The sequence below is a fragment of the Symsagittifera roscoffensis genome, chromosome 1, assembly GCF_963678635.1.
Source record: "Symsagittifera roscoffensis chromosome 1, txSymRosc1.1, whole genome shotgun sequence".
NCBI lineage: Eukaryota > Metazoa > Xenacoelomorpha > Acoela > Convolutidae > Symsagittifera > Symsagittifera roscoffensis.
The window spans coordinates 91,168,344-91,191,578 of NC_087062.1; the positions used below are offsets into that span (position 1 = coordinate 91,168,344).

A 23,235-nucleotide genomic window follows, 5' to 3' on the forward strand; every position below is an offset into this window, starting at 1 on the left:
TGGCTGGGTTTAAAACTATCGGATCAACCGTACAATTTCCCCCTAAGTGACCTACCGTAGAATTATCTCCCCAAGCATGTTTTAATTCTGAAATTTAATTCCGCGTAAAATATTCATTTCAAACAGGCGCGCAGAATATACGACATGAGAAAACTTTTTATATGGAACAGCTATTTTATACTGTTATTTACTTAAAATATTAATCATTATTTTATTTTGTATCGATAAACTTTTTTGATCAATAAGATCAATTTATTTTGCCCTGAAAGTTAATATCTGAGAAAGATTTAGGGGGGAAATTGTACTGTTGATCCAAACTATCATACGCTTGGGTTGGGAATGTTTAAAACAAGGCAAAAAAGCATGTTTTAAAACCGAAAAGAAAAACTTTTTTATTTTAAAACTTTTAAAAATTAGCATTGTCTGGGAGTCGAACCGCTGCGATAGGGGTATGAGCCGCCGTCCTGTATTGTGCCGGCTCGATCTCTACAATGCTGCACCGGATCATCTTAACAATTTTGAAGCAAAAAGAAGAGATGATTATCTGACTCCCGTTTTTCTTGCCGCATATCTATTAGATCATCGGTATGAGGGCAGAAAGTTACTGAACAAACTGTAAAAAAAAACAATAAAATAACATGATTTTTTCAATAAAAAACATTTTTTTTTCCAACCCTGTGCTTAACCGTTGATTTATTTCTTTACAGGGGGTTATTCGTTACTAGGTACCCGAGTGATGATATATTTAAAGAGATCCTGGAATTTTATGGTTGATCCAAATTATGTGTATAATGGCTTAGCTTTGCTGGTATTTGTTTCACTTGCGAGAGCAAGGGACTTGTTTGATTTTTCTGTTTGGATTTTTATGCTAGTCGATACATTTTTCAATTTTGAAACTTTTATGCTAGTCGAGCTTAATGCTAGTCGATACACCGCCCTCTTATTGTCTTGTCTTATTCTCAAGGGAGCTGGTTCTTTTCAAGGGACCACTATCAAGCCATAAAGAAGCATTCTACGGCTCTCGATCTGTTTTTAAACCCTTTTGTTGGTGCTTTTTTGGACCTCTTTATCTATTCCCCCTTTTTGCCTTAAGTTACTTACTGCCTTCTTCTCCTTCTTAATTTTTTAGAGAGTGTAATTTTTCCTTAAATTACCTTCTCCCCCTTTTTGCCCTAAGTAAATTACCTTAACATTTATTTTGCAAATTAAGAGGGCTATTTTCCACGTAATGCAACAACTCGCATTAAAAAAGACAGCTCGCAATATACTCACCGCCGCAGTCGCGCCAACGTGTTGCAAGCTTTCCAACAGAGGGTAGGACTTTATATGAAGTTTAGAGCCGGTTATCGCCGAAAAGCGGCGACGCGTGGCTTAGTGCGCCCACCGGCGACCTTAAACCGAGAATATAAAGCTTCCAATTAGCTTCAAAAACTTGCAAGTTGTCGCTGTCCTTAAATTTTGCGAGTTGTCCCCCTAACAAAAATTACCTTAACATTATCATAATGCAATGAAACTTGGCATGCTGAACAAAGTAACAATTGTGAACAGATTTGTTCTTCATGCTTTACATCGTAACTTTACGCTTTTAACCACTATTACACATAAAACAACAATAAAAATTGAAAATTTGAAAGGTGGGGGGGGGGGAACTGGAAAAGTGGAAAAGAGCCAAATCGTTACTAGGTATCATAAATAGGAACTAGTTGAAGAATCCTATTTAGCTCCTAGGTATTCCTTGTAAACAAAAAAAAAACATATTTACCTAGACGTCCGGGAGAATTCCTCAGTTCTAAGTCAGTCTTGCTGTTTGTTTTAGATCTTAGCTTGCAAATGTTCAGTCTCCGGTGCCAGCAGTTCCTCAATCCAGACTCTGGACGCAGTTACATCTACTTCTGAGGAGGTGGTAAAAGCGGGCAACAAGGCGCAGATCAGGTACTCTGCCCACTTGGTGGAAAATGGCAAACTGGGAAAATTGTTCGACAGCAATGTGAAGGATAGTGCAAAACCCCTCACTGTAGATCTGTCGGCTAAGAAAACTTCGGTCATCAAGGTAGCATAGTTTAGAATAGCCTGACAGACAACCAATAGTTGCCACGGTTTTTGGCCTTTTTTTTTTCGACTGCTGGTTTGAGTTCTGGTTGCCAATCCTACGGTACTATTTCACGCAGGGGTTTCAAAAATTAATTGGCAAATGATAAACTGAATTTTCAATCTTAAAGCAATTGAATTTGTTTTTAAAAAAATAAAAACCAATAATTGAATTAATTGCGCGTCATAGAACTTCAGGAATGTTTTTCACTTGATCGATGGTGTGTTCATCCCAAAATCGATGATTGAATTTGAGGAAAAGTTGACACTCTAGGTTCATTGACAACAAGTTCTGGAGGTAACCGAAGTAACCATATCCGGCACTGCTAAAGAATCTTTCGACGATGTCGGAATTTGTTAGAATAAATGCAGGGTTCAAGTAGGCGCTGTTTTGACTGTTTTTCACCAGTCGTCGTTTTTTAAGCAATCAGTTGCAAAATCGCTGGTCGCTAATCTCCAAGTCTCTCAAAAGCATTGAGACCTTGGCTGTTTCATCAACGGAAAGTGTATTTTCTTGACCAGATAGAATTTTTCTTAAGCGGACTCAAAGTTTGGTTTATGTACCAAGTGTGATGTAGTGCTCAGATATTTCTCAAACTCGTTTTCTGTGTTATCCTTCATAATCTCATCGAACAATATGCGAGCATCTTGCAGTTCTAAGTTCTCGCTCTGGAGGGCGACCGTAACAGAATGAAGTTTTTCTAGGGAACCTCCCAAAGCTTTCCACGAAGTAATTTGTGCAGAAGGAATATTGTCAACAATTTTAGAATAACTTGGTAGGCTCTCTAGAAACGGAAATAATTCCAAAAACTAGAAATCATGGCCATTTTGCTCAACCATCTAGTTTTTCCCCATTTATAGTCTGTAACTTTGTCAGAGTACGTAATTTAATTTGACCATTTAATCTACTGATTCATTTTGGTTCAATAATGATTAATTCCAAAACAAATCATCGAAAAGAACGAAAGCTTAGATAGTTTAACATAACTAAATGCTATGTCGCAAAACCTAGCTTTTTTGAACTATGGACTTTTACCAGCAGTGTAATACATGCTTTTACTCATGACAACCAGCTACCGACAATCAAACAATTTTAGTTTCTAAGACTCTTTTTTCGATTCTTTTATTCAACTTTTTTCGTGGCATCCATTTTTAGCTAAAAAACGCGACTCTAAAAAACGCGACTCTTTGGTCAAAAACAGTTCCTAAAAACTCTTTTTTTAAGGCCTAAAAACACATTTTAGGCCTGTTTTTCTCAAAAAAAAAATCCACGGCGCAGAAAATTTGGTCTAAATACAAAATATATTTTTTTATTAAATCCGTCCTTCCCCCTCTCTAGAAAATCCAAATACTTCATGTTGTTGGATTTGTGGTTTAAAAATTCAAAACTTTTGTCTCAGTATTGAGAAAAATTGGTCTAATTTTTTCAGTGTCGTTATTGAATTTTTCAAGTGTCGTGTTGATTTTTTGTTACGCCAATTTTGATTTTTTGGTGTTTAAGTTTTGTTTTCTTTTGAAGTTTAATCAAATTCAGTTCAAAGGAAGGTAAAAGGTAAATTTTATCTAGTATAAACCGTTCACAACGCCTAGAGAAACAAAGTTTAAAAAATAGTTTTTTTTTTGAATTTTGTAATTTAGTTTATTGGGCATTCTTAACTTACTGTGTTCGGAACTTTTGGTGCTTATGACACAGCAACTGACTATCCCTGTTGAAAATTAGCCAATGAGAGAAGCAACGCCAGCATCCGAAGACTAAGTGTAGCCTAATTTTGTTATGTTTTCCACGCAAAATCAGGTTCCACAAGTAATCATCGGAATGATTCGAATGATATATTTTATTAAAGACCTTTCAGTCGTAATCGAACAAATTTAAAAAAATCGTTCAAAACTGAATTTTCAATCTTAAAGCAATTGAATTTGTTTTCAAAAAAATAAAAACCAATAATTGAATTAATTGCGCGTCATAGAACTTCAGGAATGTTTTTCACTTGATCGATGGTGTGTTCATCCCAAAATCGATGATTGAATTTGAGGAAAAGTTGACACTCTAGGTTCATTGACAACAAGTTCTGGCGGTAACCGAAGTAACCATATCCGGCACTGCTAAAGAATCTTTCGACGATGTCGGAATTTGTTAGAATAAATGCAGGGTTCAAGTAGGCGCTGTTTTGACTGTTTTTCACCAGTCGTCGTTTTTTAAGCAATCAGTTGCAAAATCGCTGGTCGCTAATCTCCAAGTCTCTCAAAAGCATTGAGACCTTGGCTGTTTCATCAACGGAAAGTGTATTTTCTTGACCAGATAGAATTTTTCTTTCAGCGGACTCAAAATTTGGTTTATGTACCAAGTGTGATGTAGTGCTCAGATATTTCTCAAACTCGTTTTCTGTGTTATCCTTCATAATCTCATCGAACAATATGCGAGCATCTTGCAGTTCTAAGTTCTCGCTCTGGAGGGCGACCGTAACAGAATGAAGTTTTTCTAGGGAACCTCCCAAAGCTTTCCACGAAGTAATTTGTGCAGAAGGAATATTGTCAACAATTTTAGAATAACTTGGTAGGCTCTCTAGAAACGGAAATAATTCCAAAAAACTAGAAATCATGGCCATTTTGCTCAACCATCTAGTTTTTCCCCATTTATAGTCTGTAACTTTGTCAGAGTACGTAATTTAATTTGACCATTTAATCTACTGATTCATTTTGGTTCAATAATGATTAATTCCAAAACAAATTATCGAAAAGACCGAAAGCTTAGATAGTTTAACATAACTAAATGCTATGTCGCAAAACCTAGCTTTTTTGAACTATGGACTTTTACCAGCAGTGTAATACATGCTTTTACTCATGACAACCAGCTACCGACAATCAAACAATTTTAGTATCTAAGACTCTTTTTTCGATTCTTTTATTCAACTTTGAATGTGAAGCTTTGCCGACCGATTTATTCCGAAAGTTCCTTGCCAATAATTATAATTGAATGAATTCTCTAAAACCAATTATTGTATTAATTGAACTTTGAAAAACTAGGTTTTTACCCAATTAATTGCAAATAATTTTCACTCAATTAATTTTTGAACACCCTGATTTCACGACAATCATTATTGGTCCAAGAGGACCAAATTACCAATTCAGTTAACCACCAAATTTTGTAACAAACAGTAGCGGTTGGGGGTGGGCGTACGCCCTCTTCCCAAGGATTCGACCCAAAAGGTTCCCCTTTGTACTTTTTCGTGGCATCCATTTTTAGCTAAAAAACGCGACTCTAAAAAACGCGACTCTTTGGTCAAAAACAGTTCCTGAAAACCCTTTTTTTAAGGCCTAAAAACACATTTTTGGCCTGTTTTTCTCAAAAAAAAATCCACGGCGCAGAAAATTTTGTCTAAATACAAAATATATTTTTTTATTAAGTCCGTCCTTCCCCCTCTATAGAAAATCCAAATACTTCATGTTGTTGGATTTGTGGTTTAAAAATTCAAAACTTTTGTCTCAGTATTGAGAAAAATTGGTCTAATTTTTTCAGTGTCGTTATTGAATTTTTCAAGTGTCGTGTTGATTTTTTGTTACGCCAATTTTGATTTTTTGGTGTTTAAGTTTTGTTTTCTTTTGAAGTTTAATCAAATTCAGTTCAAAGGAAGGTAAAAGGTAAATATTATCTAGTATAAACCGTTCACAACGCCTAGAGAAACAAAGTTTAAAAAATAGTTTTTTTTTGAATTTTATAATTTAGTTTATTGGGCATTCTTAACTTACTGTGTTCGGAACTTTTGGTGCTTATGACACAGCAACTGACTATCCTTGTTGAAAATTAGCCAATGAGAGAAGCAACGCCAGCATCCGAAGACTAAGTGTAGCCTAATTTTGTTATGTTTTCCACGCAAAATCAGGTTCCACAAGTAATCATCGGAATGATTCGAATGATATATTTTATTAAAGACCTTTCAGTCGTAATCGAACAAATTTAAAAAAATCGTTCAAAACGGAATCCCAAACAACTAGCTATATTTGCTCGTTCCGGAATCCGCGACAAATCTAATGTGACAAAATTACGTTACAGATATTTGTGCGTAGAATCCACGGAAATTCTTTAAGTAGAATCCACTTACATTTTGGAACATAATCAACGACTTCTCTCTGAATTCCAATGACCTATAGACACTAAATGTAACGCTGTAATGTAACGCTACGAATAAAACAGTTAAAATTTGAGAAATCGTTTTCTTAAAGGTTTCCTGTTGTTGTGATTGGAACTTTCTTTTTTACTACTAGCTATCATTGTTCAAAACGCAATCGCTTTTGTTCATAACCGCATCTAAACTGAGAAAGCGTTTTGAACAAAGACAACCGGTTGTATTACAGAAAGTTCCAACCACAAGATCAAAAAACCTTTAAGAAACGTTTTCTCAAATTATGTTGTTTTTATTCGTGGCGTAACATTACAACGCCAAGCAATTTTGAATTTTGTTGTGTCAAAAGCTTACTACAGGAATTTTTTAGCGAAGTATGAAAGGCTTTTTTGGATATTTTTCTCAACAAAATCTCGGTCAGGCACCGTTGAACAAGTTTAAAGTCTATTTCATTTTTTTTCTGTTTTAAGTCAGAGAATAGAAGATTATGAATCATACAACTGCGTACTTTTTTGTACTTTACGGTCAGGTTATCTTAAATATTTTTGTCTAGATGTTTCTCGGATTTTTCATTTTGTTTGTTTCAGGGGATCAAAGAAGGCGTGGTGGGTATGCGAAAGATGTCCACTAGAGTGGTGTTCATTCCTCCCAAGTTGGGTTACGCTGAGACCGGGGTAAAAGGCAGAGTACCTGCTAACGCCTTCCTTATCTACGAAATACAAGTTGTCGATGTAAGTAGAATAAGTCCTCTCCTTAATTATACGTTTTGAGTGATCAACGTTTTTTGGTGCTAAATTTTATGAGAAAAAACTTGGTTATTCAGCAGTGGCGTGCGAATCTAAGGCGTTTCTTGGGGGGGGGGGGGGGTTTGAAAAAATTTTGAAATTTTTCAGCGACCTTTTTTTAGGTCGACCAATTTGATTTTCTGAGCTCGAGTAACTTTCTGCGTCAATGGCAAATTTTTAAAAAAACAGGCCACAGAAGGCGTTTTAAGACATTTTTTGGAAAATTTTGACCAAAAAATTGCGGAGGGGTTGTGCTCGGTCGGCTCGCTACTGTTATTCAGAATTATATAAGTTTAAGAGTAGGTTTTAAAAATATTATCCTGAACAGAGTTGTGAGCATTATTTTTTAGCTTTTAAAAAGCATCTTCGATTTGAGTTATTGTTGACAGATTCTCGACGATTCTTCCAATTCCAAGAAGCGTTCATCTGAGTCATCCAAGAAGGGTCGAGCTCCTTTGCCGAAGCTCCCGGTCACCCACGAGGACAACGAAGAAGAGGAACAGGTGTCCTCGGGCGACGAAGATGAAGACGACGAAGAAGATGAAGATGAAAGCGGGGAGGGAAGTTCAACCACGACTACGAACGAGGATTCCAAGTCCAATGCAGTTACGAGAGCCAAACTGATCGAGAAAACGGCACGACTAGGGCAAGCTATTCTGCCTACTTCGTCGTCGTCTAGTAAAGTTGGGAAATCGAATAGCGTTAGATCCACGAATGGCAGACGATCTAATCCCAATTACTACAATGAGTCAATATCCAATCAAAGAGTAAGTAGATTTAATTTGCATAGCTTCAATATTGAGTGGTAGATTTGAACAGCAATTGGGTGGTTGGTCATAGAACTTAAATTATTGTTGTAGATTTTATAATATTTCATAGAAGTTTTAATTCTGTTGTGAGAAGAAGGTCAATTCTGTTCAGTTAGCGTGAACATATTCAATCCATTCCAAGTTGCTTATTTATTTAGGAGCAACTGGCTGCATCTGAGATGGCTCTACCTGGTGCTATGATGAGCAATCCAGGTTGGTTAACACATCTATTGTTAAGGGAAGAGGGTTCTTCATGCTTTAAGACATTTGATTTTTGATTGGCTGGTGTTAAAATGTATCAACCTTTCAAAAGTCGTTTCAACTTCAACTTCAAAATCTTTCCGGGAAAATGAGATGAAAAATAACCCATTGTATATTTTAATAGTTTTGTTCCGACCATTGAAAATGGGGGGGGGACTTTGTATTCGTGCATGTTTTAGTTTTTTATTTTCCACGCAAAATCAGGTACCTCAAAAAATCATCAGAACGGGTTGAATGATATATCATCTTGAAACCCGACATCAAAAAACTTCCCAAAATTTGTACCCAGTGTTGAGGAAAACCCGCTTAAAACTTTTGAGTTTACGTCTAATTTCGAGCGAGTTAAGCGATTAAAAAACGGTCGTGTTATGAAAATTAGTAATTTAACTAAGAAATTTTGTTTTACTGAAATAAAAGTTGGTTTCGGAAGCTTTACTCAATGCTTTCTTGACAAGAAAAATTTTATAATTATTGTGCAAAAAAAAAAGTTGTACGTTTTTGTTTTGTAATTTTTTCATTTTATAAGGCAAAATCTATTGTCGTTTTTGCCTTATTCACTAACTCTATAAGCATTTTTGCTAGTTTTGTACGCTGCTATATAGGTCCTGGTGATTTATTCCGTTATTCTCCAGAAAATGTCCTGAAATTTGTTCACACTCACTGATTTTTTCGCGGTTTGATTTTTGATTTCTGTCTAAGTTCAGTTCATTTCCTTCGTTAAAAGAAATGCAACTTCACCATCGAACAGCACAAATGAAAAAGGTCAGGAAAAAAGTGATCGACTTATAATTTTGAAAATGGATTTTAATTATCAAGTTTCCTAGCGAAATAAAATGTATGTATTGATCCAATTTTCCCGAATTGGGTTAGTTTTATTAAAAACGTGTCGATAATAAAATATTCTAAAATTTCAAAGCGCATTAAGGTTATCTATTTTTTTCTTACTAATTCGAAAATTGAGATTTTTTTCAAAAACCAATTCGGGTGTTTTTTATCATTGTATGTGCGTTCATTGACTCTTTTCCAACTGTCTGTTGGCTATGTTTTGTGAATTTGGTTGGAACATTCTTTGCTAGTTGCACAGCAACCAGCTGTCCTTGTTGTTACTTGAAAACAATTATAGTGTTTCAAAACTAAGTTTGGGTCGATTTAATGAAAGATCTCAAGAGCTCAAAATTCGGTGTCTTACAAAACTCTGAAACGTTTCAACTTTTTGTTGTCAAACGATTTGTTACCCCTCGACCTTAACGAATATTCTTACAAGCAAAAGAAAGACTTTTTCGTCAAACTTAAAAAAATATACTTGAATGACAATCGATTGCTTGTTGACATGCTTATTGGATGATTATATGTGGTATCCAAGGGTGCAACTCTAATAGCTCTGTTTTTGCCTTCACTTTTTACCTAGGTTTCCCTCGGGTTACTGCCACTTGGGCTGTACTGCCCGTACAGTAACCCTGGTGCAGTTTGTTAGTTCATTAATGTTCTCTAAACTGCATCTAAATTCGAAATTCAAGATCTCTGGAGTACTTGATTGTTGAAAGTTTGGCAACTCAATTCAAAAGCTAAAAGAAACACTTTCTGTCGTTTTTCAGCTATGAGTAATGCCACCAGCAATCAGTTAGCTCTTTACAACCCAAGCATGAATGCACAAACATCACAAGCTCCGATGTTTTCGCCATACAATGCTCCTAATCCATATCAACCGCAACATGCTATGATGCAGCAGCCGCCGATCTACACACAGAACCCGCACGCTCCTATGATGCAACATAACCACCCCTTTGGTGCTACTATCACAACAAGCATGGCCGCTCAGCCTGCTTCGTCCTCAATAGACCAGACGACAGCTAATAACATGCAAATGGTTATGCTCGAATCAAAACAGGTCAGGTTAAGTGAACATCTCGCAAATTTATTCGTGTAGTTTTAGACGGCATGCGTCAATTATTAGCAAATGAGATATATCTTTTCAGTCGGTACAAGTGTGATAGAGGGGTCCCGAATCGCATTATTTTAAGCTAAAACAGCAATCATTGTGCGCCGGTCGTGGCTCTTTTCCAGCCCCCCCCCCCCTTGATTTTTTCTGAAATTCATTATATGACAGTCAATTTAAAATTACTTTTCTTGGTATGAATTGCATCAAAACGTGTCAGCGTGAATAGATTAACAAGTTTTTACAACATCTCTTACATCAAAAAAGCCGTGTGAATAAATTTTGAACAGCTTTGTTTTGTAATTTTACGAGGGGGGTGAAAAACTGGAAAAGAGCCCCGACCGTTCGTTTCAAAACTTTCTGCCTCATTTGTGGATACTTTTGCGATACTTTTATTGTCATCATCGAAGCCACTAAATTGAACAACTTTGAGGCACTCTTTTTACATTAAGGACCCGATTAGTTTCTTGGGACCCCTCTATCACACTTGTACTCCTCCGGCAGTGAATCAAGTAAACAATGGACCCAAAAAATCAAAAATCAGCCAAGCTTGACAATTGCTGCCTGATATGGAATAAGGGGATGTAGCTCAAATGGTAGAGCGCGCGCTTAGCATGCGCGAAGTACGGGGATGGATGCCCCGCATCTCCAAATGCCTGGACTTTATCTCCAAACATTACATTTTATTTTAATTTTGAAGTTTTTGTCATCAAAGTGTCTGGATTCGGAAATTCATTAGCAGAAATTTGCTCTTTTCCTCCCCCACCCCCTACCTCACATAAGCATCAGTTTTATGGTGTACGAGAGGTTTTACAAGGTTGCAGTGTTTTTCGTGGCCTAATTAGTCTGCATACCAATTTTTGTAATGATCAGACATTGTGAACATAATATTTACAAGACAAAACTCGCAGGCGGGGGGATGGGGAAGGAAAAGAGCCCAGAAAATTTTATGAGACCTAATTTAAAATAAATTGGTGTAAAAATTTTGTAGGAAAATTTAACCGTTTGGAGATGCGGGGCATCGATCCCCGTACCTCGCGCATGCTAAGCGCGCGCTCTACCATTTGAGCTACATCCCCTTGTTCAATTGAAAGCAACAATTTGAAAATAATTAGACAAAGTGGTTCGACTAACTCTTACTCATTTATCAAAGAAATAGGAGAAAGCCTTTCCATAATGTAACGCAGATAGAACAAGGTAAGTCCCCCATTCTTTTAGGGGGAGAATATTTACTTGGTCTTGAGATCACGAAAGGGAGGTGTGGTGGGTTCAATTATGATTGTTGGGTCCTTAGAAAAATCAAAAATGAAAGATGACTCCCTCCCTTTTTACGAGGGGACCGGAAACAAAATTGGCGAACATGTTGTCAAATGTTTTGATGCTCATTAATTTTTTTGGCGGATACATCATTTTTTGGCTCTTTTCCAGTTCCCCCCCTTTCAAATTCAATACTGAAAAGTCTATTTAACATTGTCATAATGCAATGAAATTTGGCGTGGTGAACAAATCGATATTTCTGAACAGATTTGTTCTTCATACTTTACACTGTAACATCACGCATTTAGCCGTAATAATACGTAAAACAAACATAAAACTCGGTATTTTGAAAGGGGAGGGGAAACTGGAAAAGAGCCCATTTTTTTAAATGATCCATCTATCATACTTGTACCTCATGGTGTTTTTCTGAAACCTCAATTTGGAGACAAAGTGTGTTTGTTTTTTTAGGTTCAGAATGACTTGCGTAGTCAGGTGATGCAGGTGTCCTCCAAGCTAGACCAGGTGCAGCAAAAGGTAGAGGTGCTCGCATCCAGAGACACCCCGTTTGGAACTGGAAACAGCCAAGTGTCTATGGAAGCGGCAGTCCTCATGCAGAACATACACCGAGTGGTGCAGGTATGTTGTATTTTGGAATCAATTGCAAGACCTGGTTTACAAGGGTGTTTACAATGAATTTGGGCTCTTTTTCCTTTTCCCCCCCACCTGCAAATTTTTACTTGCTAATTTGTTGACCACATTGTCCAATTGTTATGAAAATTTACATACAGACTAATAAGGCCACGACAAACATATTTGGTCTTCATACTCAACCTCGTAAAACCACTCGTTACACTAATAAATTGAAGCTCGTGTGAGGTGGGGGGAAAAGGAAAAAGAGCCTGAATTTGGGGCTCTTTTTCCTTCCCCCCCCCACCTGCAAATTTTTATATTTTAAATTACTGTTCACCTTGTCCAATTGTCATGAAAATTGACATGCAGTCTAATTAGGCCATGGCAAAGATATTTGGTCTTTATAATTAACCTTGTAAAACTACTCGTTAGAACATAAAATTCATGTTGGTGTGAGGTGGGGGGGGGGGGGGGGGGAAAGGAAAAAGAGCCGAATTTGGTTTAATCAACTCTGAACCAAAACTGGTCCCTAAAAAACTAGCATGATCAGTAGCGTTTTTTTAGGCGAACACAAATGAGACCTTTTTTAAGGTTGATCAATTTGATATTTCGAGCTCTCCGAAAATACTACAAGGACCTTATTTTGTCAATGCGCCGCAGCCAAATTTTCTAAAAAAAACAGGCCGAAAAAGGCGTTTTCAGGCACGTTTTGGGAAATTTTGACCAACAATTTGCGTTTTTTCGGTGCTCGCTCCCTCCTCAAAATTAGTTATATGGTGTGGAAGGCTCCTTTAGAAAAATTCTGAGGTTGGTCAGCCAAAAATGGATGTGGTAAAGTTATACCAAAGAATTGAGGGGGGAGGAAGCGAAGATTCTTATTTTCGGGAGCCAACTATGATGCTTGAGTACCGGCTTTGTTTCCGTAATTTGGTTCCAAAATTGAAAAAAAAATTGCGTTTTCATCTTAGGTGAGGATATATATAAACTTCTGGTTTCTTGTGAAATCAAATATAATAACTGTGCACACCAGCGGATTTAGGGGGGACGCCCTCCCCCCTCCCTCAGGGATTCGACCCCCTGCCGACCCAAAGGGTCCCCCCTTTGTGCTTTTGATATAGGGACCAGTTTTGAGTTTATGTAAGTGCTATCAATTCTTCTAGATAGACACCAGTTTGAGTTTATGTAAGTGCTATCAATTCTTCTTTCTGTCTGGGGACCTGCTGTCTTGACCTTGCGATCTTTAATGTCCGATGGGATCTGAAATAAAAGAGTGCAGTAAGATTTCGATTTGATGCCTAACAGTTTGCCTATAATAAAACTTATTAACAACCTTTTGAATTTCCAAACTTACGACTTTAACATGGCGCAGCCAGCAGAGAAAAAGGGAGGGGGGAAAAATCCATTAAATGTAGTAGCATTTTGGGAAACACGAACGCCGGAACCTCCAGTATATTGGGAGGAGTGGATAATTAAATTTCACTGGGGGATGATAGCAAAATACGACATTGATCCCGATTATTTCTATTTTGCGAGTACTCTAAATGCGGCGGCTATCACGGCGTTGCCTGAAGAAGTCAATGGAAAAAACCGTATCGATTCGGAAAAGAAGTTAAAGTCTAACTTGTATCTTTGTATCGGAGATGAGGCGCAACGCATATTTAAAGCACGGAAACTGACGGTTAACATTAAAACGGAACGGTACCCACGGGTCCTGGATGAGATGCAAAATGTTTTCCAACGTGAGAGGAATGTAACTCATGAGCGGGGACTATTCTACGGACGAAAACAACGTGAGAACGAAACTTTCGAAAAATTTCATGCGGAGCTAAGTGCCCTAGCAGGAAGATGTGATTTTGCAAACGCGGCCGAAAACGTTCGTGTTATTTTCATTATGAATATGCGGGAATCGGACTGCCAACGAGAATTGTCACGATCAACTAAGTTACCGGAGGAAGTTTACCGGATCGCCTTATCATATGAACGTGGTGAGCGCGCATACAAATCATATACGGGAAAACCAGCTTCATCAGCTCCAGCAATTTCAATAAAACAGGAACCAGTAAATAATATAAGAAGGGGACAAGGATTTTTTCGAGGCCGAGGACGTGCGGGACGTGGAGGATATACCCAAGGATCAATTAGTAGTGGGGGAAGCGGAAATACCCGTAGGTGCTACAATTGCGACGCACCAAACTTTACCCTGGATCACATCGCGAGCTGTCCTGCAAAAGGAGCAACATGTAACTCATGCCGAAAACTGGGACATTTTGAACGAACATGCCGAGGATTTAGAAGGGGTACTAACCAATGGAGAGGACGTGGACGAGTTGGATTGGTCTGGGAGGAAAATGAGCATCATCAAAGTACGCAGAACGTAAACGAATTGAATGAAGACCCAATATCGTGGGTGAATCAGCAGAGGTGTGGGGAAAACGAATCCATGACGTCGGGATCGGATGACTACATGGTAATGTCGATAAAAAGGAAGAAAAATGAGACTGAATTAAAGATCCCTGGGGCCCGCGTTCAAGTGGAGATGTCAGGTAAGAAGATGTGGTTGTGGATAGATAGTGGATCTCCAGTGACTATCTTCAGCATAAACGACCTAAAAACAACGTTAGGAAAAGCAAATATTCAACTACAACCGTCAAAGAAGGAATTTTTGGATTACAACAACAACCGAATAAACATACTAGGGAAGGTAACAGTGATGATGTCGCTAAATGGCTGGGCAGCACCAGCGCGGGTGTCAGTAATATCCGGAAATCATCAATCAATCCTTGGGCGCGACCTGATGGGCACCCTGGGTCTCGAGCTAGTTCAAAGGAAGAAAGTGATGGGAATCACAGGGGAAGGGACCAGTCAAGAGGAGGAGGAATACGACAAATTGCAAACATACTTCTGTAAGTTGTACCCAAATTTATTTACTAGGATAGGGAAGATCCGGAATGCGAAAGTAAGAGCTGAATTTTTTGAAAATTTGACGCCCATACAACAAAAAGGGCGTAGGGTGCCAATCAGTCTACAAGAAAAGGTGGATAAAGAGATTCATCGGCTGATAAATGAAGGACATATCATAAAATTACAAGAGTGCTCAGATAAGTATTTCGTCTCTCCTATCTTCATTACAGTAAAAAAGGACGGAAGCATAAAATTAGCACTAGAATCAAGAGAATTGAATAAACAGGTACACAAAAATAAGTACCAAATGCCGAATATTGACGAATTAATTGACGGAGTAAGTCAGATTATTGCGGAGAAAAAATCGGGGAATGTATACTTTACAACATTGGATTTCACATATGCGTACGGACAAGTCGCATTAGAACAAAAAACAAGCGAGCAATGCAATTTCTCACTAGTCGGCGGAAAATCCACGGGGAGTTATCGTTTTAAAAACGGATTTTACGGACTTACGTCAATGCCGGCGGAATTCCAGAAGGTAATAGATAATTTACTTAAGGAGTTCCCCCAGGCTAACGCGTTTATTGATGATATCTTAATTGCTTCAAAAGGAACTAAAATCGAACACATTGCGTTAGTGGAAAAGATATTGAAAAAGCTGGACGTCTCCAATGGCGCGTTAAAATTGCGAAAATGCGAATTTGCGAAAACTGAGTGCGAATGGCTTGGATTTCGAATTGGGGAAAGTGGTATAACGCCCTTAGTAAGAAAAACACAAGCTGTAGAAGACTTGAAAACCCCAAAATCTCGAAAGCAGTTGAAATCCTTGATGGGTTCGTTACATAGCTTACACAAATTTTACCCAAACTTGACGAGTTAAGCGCACCGTTAAGGCCACTACTGAGCCAAAATAATGATTTTGTCTGGACACCCGTGTGCGAAAATGCGTTCCAACAATTAAAATCGCTTGTGAAAAATATCGTCGAATTACGACATTTCGACATTCACCGTGAAACTAGAATCATTTGTGACGCTAGCCATATGGCCTAGGAGCCGTTTTAGAACAGTATGGCGCATCCGGATGGCATCCGATTTCGTTTGCATCTCGTTACCTTAATCCGGCTGAGAAAAAATACTCCACAAACGAATTGGAATTACTCGCGGTAGTGTGGGCCACGGAACATTTTCGGAATTATATATACGGTCGGTATTTCACAGTGATATCTGATCATAAAGCGCTACTTACATTGTTGAATTCGTCACCAAAAGGAAATAAAACATTTTTCAGTCGCTTAACTCGTTGGTATGATCGCCTGGTGCCATACGACTTTAAGGTTGAACATCGACAAGGGTCAAAAATGGGGATGGCTGACTATCTGTCTCGGTTTCCGTCCGCAGAGGCACCCGAGACAAGCCATTACGATGAAAATTTTACAGTAGCAAAGATAAGAATGATAAACGCGGCGTTGAAGCCCAAGGATAAAATGAAGCCTAGGGGTCAAGAAGTGAACAACATTCAGCGAAAACCGACGGTAGGGGGCGTAAAGTCATGTTTCGACACAACGAAAGCAGTTTCATCCAATGAGAATGTAAGAAAAGACGATTATGCAAATATTCAACGTGAGCACAAACGCTCAATAGAGGGCGTGTTTACATGCAACCGACGGTTAACCAATCAGCGTCGAGATATTTGCATACCGGAGGAAATATGCAAATACCGAAGAACGAGATTCAGACTTTGTTCTCATTGCTTAAATTACAGTTGCAAACACAAAAAATTGATTCAATACCCTCGAAACCCTTCCATTTCAACAAATTACAAGTACAAACCTTCGGTGTCGAAAAATTATAAGTGCGAACCATCCATCTTACAAGATTGCAGTGAAAAGCCACCTACTTTGAAAATTTACAGTAGTAAAGATTATAGTGAAAAGCCAGTTTTTTTGAAAAAATACAGTAGCAAATCCGAGAGAAATAACATGAGTAATTCGCCAGAAAATAATGATCCTCCAACTTCGGCAATAGTCAACACATCAACTAATTCGGGAAATGTTAATCTAAATGTTGTTTTAAACCGCCTAAGTCAACCTCCCAGCGTTAGCTCGGATTCCGATATTGAAATGATACCACCGGAAAAATACAAACAAACTAATTCTAAAAAACTGAATACAATTATATCTTTTCCACATCAGTTCCCCGGTTTATCGTACCCACTTGTACAAAATGAAAAATGGATCTATTCTATAGTGCCGTCGGATAGTAAAATCGTGAAGAAAATTGAACACCCGGAAGTTTTGAATTTAAAATTAATCGAAGCAAACATTGAAAAAGACCCAATTATGAAGACCATCCGAGACAACATCAGAGACAGGAATCCACGAGCAAAGAAGATTATTACAAGATTAGGACAATACTACGCCCAGCATTACAACGATTTCGCAGTAAGGGAGAATTGCCTGTGGATGGACGGCCGGTTAGCAATACCGAAGGACCTATCATCAGCAATTCTAAATCGTCTCCATTATAACCATCACGGGAGGGATAAGATGTTCGCGGCGGCAAAGGACGTGTGGATTCCCCTTATGCACCGAAATATCGCGGCCACAGCCAAATACTGCAAAAGTTGTTTAGAAGCAGGTAAAAACCTTAAACCAGACATTCCCAAAAATGACATAGGGGAAACGTATAATCCTAAGGAACCAAATGATTTGGTCCAATTAGACTTCTGGGGTCGAGTAAACTATGTTAGGGGTCGGAAAAAAATATGTACTTGTAGCAGTAGATACTTTCTCGCATTGGCCGTCGGCGTATGTTTGTTCAAGCAACAAATCAAAAAGTGTATTGAAATTCCTAAGGAAGTACATAAATACTCATGGACACCCAAGGAAATTGCACATGGATCAAGCCACGGGGTTTTTCTCTAACGAAATTCAAAACTTCTGTAACTACGAAGGTATTGAACTTATTAAATCTCCGGTTAGGGACCATCGCGCAACAGGAATGGTTGAACGGACTATTGGCTCGATAAAAAATTACGTGTTGACTTATCTCCAGGAAAATAAAAACTACAAGTTTGGGGAGATGATCTCCCGTGCGCTTAGTGCATTACGTTTCGTGCCACACTCTAAAACTAAACTAACGCCGTTCGAAGCATACCATGGTCGAGAAGCTAATACGGCACTGCGAAACTTAACGAAAAAGCCGTCATTAAAAAACCTAAATTGGAACAATGTCGTTAATCAAAAGTTATCTTGTTTAGACAAGGCGGGAAACCTCCCAGAAGTTGAACTTACCCTAGATTGGGAGAAGAGAAGTGACTTAGTGTTCGCCCCTCAAAATAGGAAAGCTCCAATCATTTTGAACGATGACGAGGTAGCGGATCCTAAGGCTCCGGAAGTTGTGGACCCCAAGGAACTAGGCCCACCCAAGACCCCAACATGGCTGAAAAGGCATAAAGAAAGTTCAACGACGGTGTATCAGAGGACCGGGAAGACGGATCCAAAGGAACCAAGGAGGTATAAAGGTTTGCCATTAAAAATTGTCAAAATGACTAAACATGCGGTGCAAATGAAAAAAGGGTCGTTACTAAGGCGGAGTGTTGTGTCTTTTAGATCGGCGGCTGAAGAAAGCCTAATTGGAAATAAAAGCGAGGAGTGCACCCCTGGACCGAGTAGAAATGTGACCAGTACACCGGCCCCAAGCGATTCGAATAAATATAAACGAAAAGCGGAGAAGGACCGAGCCGCAATGGAAAATGCAAGAAAATGAACAAAACAGCGAATAGTGGAATACTCGGCGGACGAGAGCGAAGACGACGACGACGAATACGATAGTGAGTGGGAAATCGGACGAAGGGAACCAACCCTAGGTGCGGCGAACGAAGGACAGGATGTACCGTCGGTTAGTGTGAACTCACCACGACCCGTCGGTGGAAAACGCAATAAAAATCAGCACGAAACGGCGACGCGAAAATCAACACGGCAGAGACGCGGAGTTGACAAAATGGGGGGGGGGGGGGGGGGGGGTTATGATCCACCGCATAGAACATAAATGATGGAATCGACAAGACGAGAAAAGGAGAAAGGTAACCTTAAGAGAGGTTTGGCGGGTGAGAAAACTCAACAAAAACTAAAAACTTAACTAGTACATTTATACAATACAATACAGTAACATAAAGTTGATAAATTTTATCTACGCTAAAATTTATTTGTGGTTGCCCGAATGATATAGGGACCAGTTTTGAGTTTATGTAAGTGCTATCAATTCTTCTAGATAGACACCAGTTTGAGTTTATGTAAGTGCTATCAATTCTTCTTTCTGTCTGGGGACCTGCTGTCTTGACCTTGCGATCTCTAATGTCCGATGGGATCTGAAATAAAAGAGTGCAGTAAGATTTCGATTTGATGCCTAACAGTTTGCCTATAATAAAACTTATTAACAACCTTTTGAATTTCCAAACTTACGACTTTAACACTTTTTTGAAATATCAATTTTGGCTGACGCGTTTTTTTGGTCAGTATTTTCCAAAAAGTGCTTAAAAATTTGTCTAATCATTGACAATTGCTGCCTATGATAGAATAAGGGATGTAGCTCAATTGGTAGAGCGCGCGCTTAGCATGCGCGAGGTACGGGGATCGATGCCCCGCATCTCCAAATGCTGGACTTTATCTCCAACCATTACATTTTATTTTAATTTTGAAGTTTTTGTCATAATCATAGGAAACTTTAAATCCACAAAAAGTTTTGAAGTCGTAATCATGTGAAACTTTTTTAAAAAAAGTATTGAAGTGGACTCAAATGGTTACATCAGTTTGTCATAAATAAGTTTAACATAATGTTGTTTGGATTATAATGGTAGTATTTTGGTATAGATTAAAAATCAAGTCACACTTGTCAGTTTTATCCATTATTTTCCTGGGCTGTTTTAAGGAGAATGAGCGTCTGAAGAAAGAATCGGATGAGGCGAGGGCGACGGTGGACTGCCAGATGGAGAAGATAGCCAGTCTGCTGGCTCAGAACCAGAAGTACCTCGAGCAGAGCAACATCATGCTCGAACAGAGAAACGAGTCCTTTCAGGTACATGTGCTAATTGATGAGCTTGAGTTTTGATGCGTAATTCGGGATGCTAAGTTTTAAATGAGTTTGAAAGAAGATATCCGAGCAGCGATAGCAAGGAGTATATTTAGAATTGTGCGATGACGTTCTAAACAGTCAAGTTTAGATTCTGTCTTCGATATAAAAAAGTTTGATTACCTCAATCAAAAGTAGAATTCAAAGAAATGCTTGAAATAAATAACAAGAAGTTCGGAATCTTAAAAAATAATGAAAACAAACAAATGATCGAGAGGCTAATGAAAACTGTTTTTGTGTAAGTAGTCGATGTTTAGAGTGTGTCCTCGGCTAGTCAGATCAAAATTACCCAGCTGGAACAGGAAAAGACTCAGATGCTGAACGAGTTGAACTCCCTGAACAACAAAGTGGCAGAACTGCAGTTCGACCTGTCCACCCACAAGCAGCGCCAGCTGGACTTCAAGGCCCAAGTGAACGAAGAGGCACTGGGCAAGAACCAGATGAGAGAGGATCTGGCCACGTCTAGGAACAGAATCACAGGTAGCTCAGGGATCCTGTTGGAAGGAACTTTTAACTTGCATTAAAAACTGGAACAAACTGGCTCCCTCTGTATTCGTTCACAAAGGTTTGCCTGTTTGAGCAATCACTGAATACAAGACCTATCACTGCTGTTAGTTCCATGATGTAGAGGCCTTGACTCCCTGCCATTTCATAATTGGTCAACACGCTGCTGTTTTTCCGTCGCAAAGCTTCGAAGTAAATTTTGATCAAAGAAAGCGCTACGCCAGAGCAGAGCACAATCATCGTATCTGTGATTGGCTTAATCGTATCTGTGATTGGCTTAATCGTATCTGTGATTGGCTTAATCGTTTCTGTGATTGGCTAACGACTTGTATATTTTATGAGATGTCTACCTTTTGACCGCATTCAGTTGTCTCAAATTGAGTTAATTTTATCAAAAAAGACCGATTAATTGCAATTGTTTTTATCAAACTGTTCTGTTTCATTGTAGAACTGGAGGAGGACGTTGCGAAGCTGAAGCAGGCCTACCGGGAGCAGAGAGCGGCAAGAAAGGTGGCAGAGTCCAAGATCACAGAGCTGGAGGAACAAGTCACTGACTCGACTGCCGAAGTGGACAGTCTCAACCGACAAATCGGAGAGCGGAAGAGGAGGGCAGACACCGAAAAACAGCTGCAAGAGAAAGAAATGGAGGATCTCAGAAAGCTACATGAGGTACAGGTCGTGGCTCTTCTTCTTGTTTTCCCCCTCCCCATTTTTTGCAGAGGTGGAATTTAACTTTGCCCTCTTGTTTACGCTTTAGGCCCGAAAACGGCCCGAAAGATATATGTTTTATAAATAAATCAATTTTTGTTCGTTGGCCGGTCGGCGATCGTCATGAAGTATGATATAACAGTAAAGCATGAAGCAGCAATATAACAATAAAAAGGTTCCCAGACCGGGAGTCGAACCCGGGCCTTGTGGGTGAGAGCCACAAATCCTGACCGCTAGACCATCTGGGACTTGTGATACTTCTGGAGATAGTTGAGTATATGCTGGACCAGCAAATATGCATGCGTTGCGTTCATTGCGTTAATAAAGACTCAACATAGACCAAATGGTAACGCAAAATTGCATTCATAAGCTGAACTGGTAAATACTACTTAGCTCATCAAATTCAAAGAAAACGGAATTTTATGGTGTAACGAGTGGTTTTACAATGTTGAATATGGAGACTAAATGTGTTTGTCATGGCCCAATTATTCCACATACTTATTTTTGTAACAATCGGAAAATATTAAAAAAAAATTTAGGGGGGGGGGGGGGTGGAAAAGAGCCCATGAAAAACATTTTTAGTCCTCATGCTTATTCTGGTAAAACCTATTGTGGGAGATGTGAGGTGCGGGGGGGGGGGAGAAGAGTTCCAAACTTGGATATTCGAAAAAAAAGGCATTGATGCTTTGCTTACGTGAGGTAGAAACAAGAAAATCTCTTCTTATTGTGAAGAAAGAAAGAGAACCTAATTTAATGATTTCCGCACCAACTGCTTTAAATATTTTTCATATGGAAGATATTTCGGGGAATTGTAGCACAGAAGTTCCGTCTGAGAGACTACGATCGGAAGATTGTGGGTTCGAATCCCTGGCTATCGGTAGGGCTGATTGGTGTGGAGTAGTTGAAGCCCTGCGCTTGAGACGTCCAAGTGACCCTCTACATGCCTAGATCCAAACAGCCCTATAATGCGGTTGTGAGGAGCCCAGTCATACCCGCCCTCACAAATCAAGAGACTACGGGGTTCAAGGTCAAGAGACTGAGGTGTATGACTGTAACCAAGTGCTGTACCGGCGCTCGGGTCAGGGATACGATTCATACTGTGTTGCAAAGCCCCCATGTGGCAATGGCAGTTGTACCTGCCCTTACAAATCAAGAGACTACGGGGCAAAGGTCAAGAGACTGAGGGGAAGCTGCTCCACGTGGAACAACATTTTTAACAATACAAACAGGGTTTCCTGTTTTATTTTCGTGGCTCTTTTTCTTCCCCCCCCCCATGATCAATAAGCATCAATTTTATGGTCTAACGAGGGGTGAAGACCAAATACGTTTTTCATAGGCTCTTCTGTTTGGAAGCGTTCAACAGTGCCGAAAAAGGCGGGAAAACTTCAGATTTATTTACACGCATTTTTAAAGAGCGGGAAATTACTGACGCTTATTATCAGAGAAAATCACTCCAATTTTGGCGCCAATATGTATGCAACTGCAAATTAAACAATTATTTTGCCGCCAAAACGTCTAAATTGCAAATTTTCCCGCTCAAAATCTTAGTCTTACTTAAGATTGCAAACGATCGCTGTTTTATTTTTGATTTTCGGCACTGTTGTACTTCGGCACTGTTGAACGCCCCCAAAACAGAATAGAGGAGAACCGGATCGCTAGCGTAAAAAAAGAGCGCCAAAATTAGTTACGTACTACCGCGTATTCAGACACTGTATTACCCAATCAGAATCGAGAAAAAGGAAGATATGAAATTCATTTCTTCGTTGTCTCGATTCTGATTGGTTAATACTGTGTCTGAATACGCGGTTGTCTAAATAGAGACCTCACTCCACCAAAATTGCTCAATTCAGTGCTTTTAGTGCGTGAACAAGTTTTCGATTGAACATTCGGCGTTGGCTGGTTGGGGTGCCGGACATCAAGCCGACGAGACTTCAAGCCGAATCGTAAACTTAGGGACTTCAAGCCGAAAATTTTCTCATTAAGTGATGAAATAGGATTAATTTGAAAACCTTTTTAAAGAGATTCCTACTTTTATGATCTTTTTTCAGTAATCATTGGCTTTTTCATAAAATTTAAGCCTCCAAATGATGTTTAGGAAAGTT

At 39.0% G+C, this 23,235-nt stretch overlaps 2 protein-coding genes and 3 non-coding genes across 6 annotated transcripts in view; 3 read left to right on the forward strand and 2 right to left on the reverse strand.

Annotated features, from left to right (window-relative positions):
• LOC134852115 (uncharacterized) overlaps nt 1-23,235 on the forward strand; it is a 380,695-nt gene that overhangs the window by 219,715 nt on the left and 137,745 nt on the right. Inside the window, exon 1 of one of the 2 annotated variants that reach the window (XM_063868419.1) lies at nt 17,751-17,761. The exons of the other annotated variant lie outside the window; for it this stretch is intronic. The gene's annotated coding sequence lies outside the window, so the exon portion shown is untranslated. Of the gene's footprint in view, nt 1-17,750; nt 17,762-23,235 lie in introns of those variants that run through there. 2 annotated transcript variants of the gene reach the window in all.
• Nucleotides 1-23,235, forward strand: part of LOC134840660 (FK506-binding protein 15-like) — a 55,232-nt gene that overhangs the window by 25,838 nt on the left and 6,159 nt on the right. Inside the window, exons 6-14 of the mRNA XM_063856631.1 lie at nt 1,817-2,050; nt 6,797-6,940; nt 7,384-7,761; nt 7,962-8,016; nt 9,660-9,952; nt 11,726-11,893; nt 19,721-19,867; nt 20,179-20,401; nt 20,874-21,094. Of these exons, the coding sequence (XP_063712701.1) occupies nt 1,817-2,050; nt 6,797-6,940; nt 7,384-7,761; nt 7,962-8,016; nt 9,660-9,952; nt 11,726-11,893; nt 19,721-19,867; nt 20,179-20,401; nt 20,874-21,094 (1,863 nt within the window). The remainder of the gene's footprint in view (nt 1-1,816; nt 2,051-6,796; nt 6,941-7,383; nt 7,762-7,961; nt 8,017-9,659; nt 9,953-11,725; nt 11,894-19,720; nt 19,868-20,178; nt 20,402-20,873; nt 21,095-23,235) is intronic.
• Trnaa-agc (transfer RNA alanine (anticodon AGC)) lies at nt 11,007-11,079 on the reverse strand. The gene has a single exon. It is a non-coding gene; the product is annotated as a tRNA-Ala (tRNA).
• Nucleotides 19,372-19,444, forward strand: Trnaa-agc (transfer RNA alanine (anticodon AGC)). Its single transcript has one exon. It is a non-coding gene; the product is annotated as a tRNA-Ala (tRNA).
• On the reverse strand, nt 21,310-21,381 carry Trnae-cuc (transfer RNA glutamic acid (anticodon CUC)). The gene has a single exon. It is a non-coding gene; the product is annotated as a tRNA-Glu (tRNA).